At 59.7% G+C, this 3309-nt stretch overlaps 1 protein-coding gene across 1 annotated transcript; it reads right to left on the bottom strand.

The window, feature by feature from the left end:
• Positions 1–1145: 1145 nt before the first annotated feature.
• On the bottom strand, positions 1146–3309 carry FXYD2 (FXYD domain containing ion transport regulator 2). Its single transcript, XM_027881333.1, has 6 exons — positions 3207–3309; positions 2533–2571; positions 2335–2409; positions 1673–1709; positions 1506–1536; positions 1146–1343 (listed from the first exon to the last, which is right to left on the bottom strand). Exons 1-5 carry the CDS (start codon positions 3298–3300, stop codon positions 1512–1514), a joined length of 270 nt encoding a protein of 89 aa, XP_027737134.1. The 5' UTR covers positions 3301–3309; the 3' UTR covers positions 1146–1343; positions 1506–1511.

Below are 3309 nucleotides of genomic sequence, written 5' to 3'. Positions count from 1 at the left end.
TCTGCCTGTTTGGGGTGACCCTCGGCCCCAGAGCTGCAGGGGAAGGGTGAAGGTACTGGGGCAGCGTGGGGGACAAGCACCCCTGCCCTCCGGTCACTAGGGGTCTGTGTCGGTCCAGCTCAGCGCGCACACAGCGAACCTCCCTCCTCGCTCACCGCCCAATTGCGGGACAGTTTGGCGCCTGTTTTTTTTCTTGCAAGAGGCGTTTCTGTCTGAATCCGAAGCTGAGAGAGGCCGTGAGCTCTCACACAGCTCCGTGCTCCATCCCAGCCCCGCTCCTGACCGACAAGGATGCCTGGATCAAGCTCTGTGATGCTGTGGTGGGCTGACCTTGGCTGGACCCCCCTGAGCTACTCCATCACTCCCCTTCTCAGCAGGACAGGGAGGGAGAAACAAGGAGAGGAAATCCCCCTGACTTGTGAGTCAAGACAAAGGCAGTTTCGAAATCGAAAGCAAAGAGTGTGTGCGAGTAAGAAAAAGGGAAAGAAAAAAAAAAAAGAAACTAAAAGATTGTATTCTCTACCTCCCCTCCGCAGGCAACGTCCAGCCCTCGGGAAGCAGAGGTTGCTCCTGAAGGCAAAGGTTGTAAATCATAAAAAACACCAACACCTTCTCCACCTTTTCCTTACCTTTTATACCTGAGCAGATGTCACATGGGCTGGAATATCCCTTCGGTCAGTTTGGGGCTGTCCTGGCCGTGTCCCCTCCCGGGATCCTGCCCACCCCCAGACTGCTGGTGGGGGAGATACCGGAGAGACAGCGCTGATGCTGCGGGAGCAGCAGGAGTCAAAACTGGTGTGTTACCAACACCTTCCCAGCTCCCAACACACAGCCCAGCACCACGAGGGCTGAAATGGGGGGAATTAACTCCATCCCAGCCGGACACAAGCACACAAAGAGCCCCACACGTGCCCGCTGCTGCCAGCCGCTGCCCGAGCATCCCACGGGAAGGGCATGTGCCGCAGGACCCAGGAATCTGCCGGTGGGAAAAGAAACATCCGGAGCAAAGCCAGGGTGGAGCCAGCCGGCTGTTCCGTGCCGGAGGGGGGCCGGCAGTAACCTTTCCTGGGTCTGGGGTGGAAGATGCCTGCAGGGCACAAAAGTTTTTTTGGCGCTGGGCCAGGAGAGTGGGCGACTCAAACGCCTTTGGGTACGGAGTTTAAACTCTCTGAGCTCGAACTTTATTAGACAAGAAACTCTCGCTGGGTCTAAGGGAGGGAGAAGAAGCACGAGGGTAATTTGCATTTTGGCCTTGCAGGGTAATGGATCCACTGGAGCGGGGGAAGGGGTGGCCTTTGGCAAGGATTTGGACGCAGCTCTGCTTCCATGGTGGCACAGCAGCTCTGAAACCAGAGAGAGGGAGAGTTACATGGCCAGCGTGTCCCAGCCCCTCTCCCCCCAAGATAAACCCCCGGTAGGTACTTCCCTGAAGAACAGGCACCCCGAAACATCCCTCCCTGCACAAGGAGCCTGGCTGCCAGCTGGAGCCTCCTCCTGCAGCCTACCTGCACCTACAGGGTCTCCTGGTTCCCTTGCCTGTGGAGCACAAAGCAAAGGGAGATGTGTTACACCGGGCAATGCTGGGAGACGGGGGAACACAAGCCAAGACCCCCCTGTCAGGACTGGGACAGTGAGGAGGGATGAGGCTGCCTGAAAACCACGCAACACCCACCTCGGCTTCTTCTTCCCTCCGCAGTGGAACCGCTGGCCTGGGGGCAAGAGGAGCGACTGAGGTCCCTGGGGCTGAGCCTCCCCTGCCCCATCCCACCCCTGCAAGCCCTGGCACTGCCCAGTCACAAAGTCTGTCTGTCTAAGCCGTCCCACAATTGCAAATGTCGTTGGTTTTCCTATTTTCCCCCCTAAAATTACTGGGCACTGTCCCCGCACCGGCCCCAATGCTGCAGCCACCCCAGCCCCACGGAGTAGTGGCAGAACACCCAGGCAGGGTCACAGGGTGCCCTGCACACCCAGCACTGGGTCACTCTGGGGGCTGCCGAGATCCAAGGGCTCTGGGAACGGTGCTTTCTCGCTCTGGCAATGTCAGAGTTTTCTCTGCTATTTTTAATGAGTGACCTTCCCTCTGAAGCCTCGGTGCTGGCAGGGAAACACTAAATATTTACGTGGTCTCCTTCCCAACTCGCTCTGTGTTGGGAGCGTGCCTGGATGGAAAGTTCCCAGGCAGCCCTGGGGGCCAGCTGTGCCCACCCCTGCTGCTGAGGGGCAGGGTTGGTGGCCCCCAGCCCCACACCCAGCCAGAGGAGGGAGGTGAGAGGAGCAGGGGGGCACGTGCAGGGAACAGAGCTGAGGGGGTGTCCAGCCCACCCAGGCACTTACTGAGGATGATGAGGAGCCCGATCAAAAAAGCCACAACGGCGAAGATCAGCCCCCCGTTGCGGATGGTGTCATAGTCTGGGGAGGACGAGAGCCAAGGGGTGTCAGCCCAGGCAGGGTGTGGGGCTGAGCTCACAGTGCAGGGAGGGGGCTGCCCATCCCCTGCCCACAGCTCCCAGGCTGCCCAGGACACACACTCACCGTAGCTGAACCTGTCCAGGCCCTGCTCGGGCGCTTGCTCTGGAAAAGAGGAGGAATCCCAGTGAGAGCCAGGTCCTGGGCGCTGGGCTGATGGCATGGAGGTGGGAGAGACCAGCAATGCAGGCTGCAAGCTGTGGCTTCCTCAGTGTCTAGCCCAGCCAGTAAATATTTCCCAAACTCCTGTGTTTCAACCCAGGAAGTTTAACATCCATGGTGAATTCGTGGGATGCACTTGCAGGCTGCGTTCGTGGGATGCACAGGAGTTCTCAGTCTCCAGGTGAAGCTGTAGATGGACCCGGCTCCAGTGCCCGCAGGACTCCGTGGCTCTGCTCCCTTGGCACGCAGGACTGGACAGCCCTGCAGGCTCGCCCCTCACACCAGGGAGCATCCCAGCAGTGCCCCTCCACACCTGCAGGCTCATCTGTCTGCCAGCAGCGTGTCCCCTCTCCAGCCACCTTACCTGACTGCTCATCCCTCTGCCAGGAGCCGTCTGGAAGGAGGAATCACCCCAAGAAGCCAAACACCAGCCGGCACCGACGCACCAGAGGGCTGTGGAGCTCTGAGCATCCATCCCCACGTGTCCCCCCGAGTCTTTGGTGAGAGTTTCCCCCCCACAGGAGGGAGCAGCCCTGCTCCTCGCACGGAGGTGCCCCTGGGAAGGTGCCTGCCCTTACCGTCACCCATCGCCTCGGCGTGTTGCTCGGTGGTGCTTCGCTCTGGGAGTGGGGCACCCACGGGAAAGCGCATTAATTGGGAGACAAACCTCATTAAACATTA

Source organism: Empidonax traillii, unplaced genomic scaffold, assembly GCF_003031625.1.
Source record: "Empidonax traillii isolate 1590-97213 ecotype Southwest subspecies unplaced genomic scaffold, ASM303162v1 scaffold87:size1256882, whole genome shotgun sequence".
Lineage (NCBI taxonomy): Eukaryota > Metazoa > Chordata > Aves > Passeriformes > Tyrannidae > Empidonax > Empidonax traillii.
The sequence above is the reverse complement of the archived record's forward strand: the minus strand, read 5'-3'. Positions and strand labels throughout refer to the sequence as shown.

Excerpts from the sequence above, each read along its gene's own strand:
- FXYD2 (XM_027881333.1), bottom strand. The coding sequence starts at position 3,300 with ATGAGGTTTGTCTCCCAATTAATGCGCTTTCCCGTGGGTGCCCCACTC. Across the intron at positions 2,410-2,532 it reads CCTGGACAGGTTCAGCTACG|ACTATGACACCATCCGCAAC; the intron begins GTGAGTGTGTGT and ends CGTCCTCCCCAG. Across the intron at positions 1,710-2,334 it reads CGGGCTCCTCATCATCCTCA|GCCAGCGGTTCCACTGCGGA; the intron begins GTAAGTGCCTGG and ends TCTTGCCCCCAG.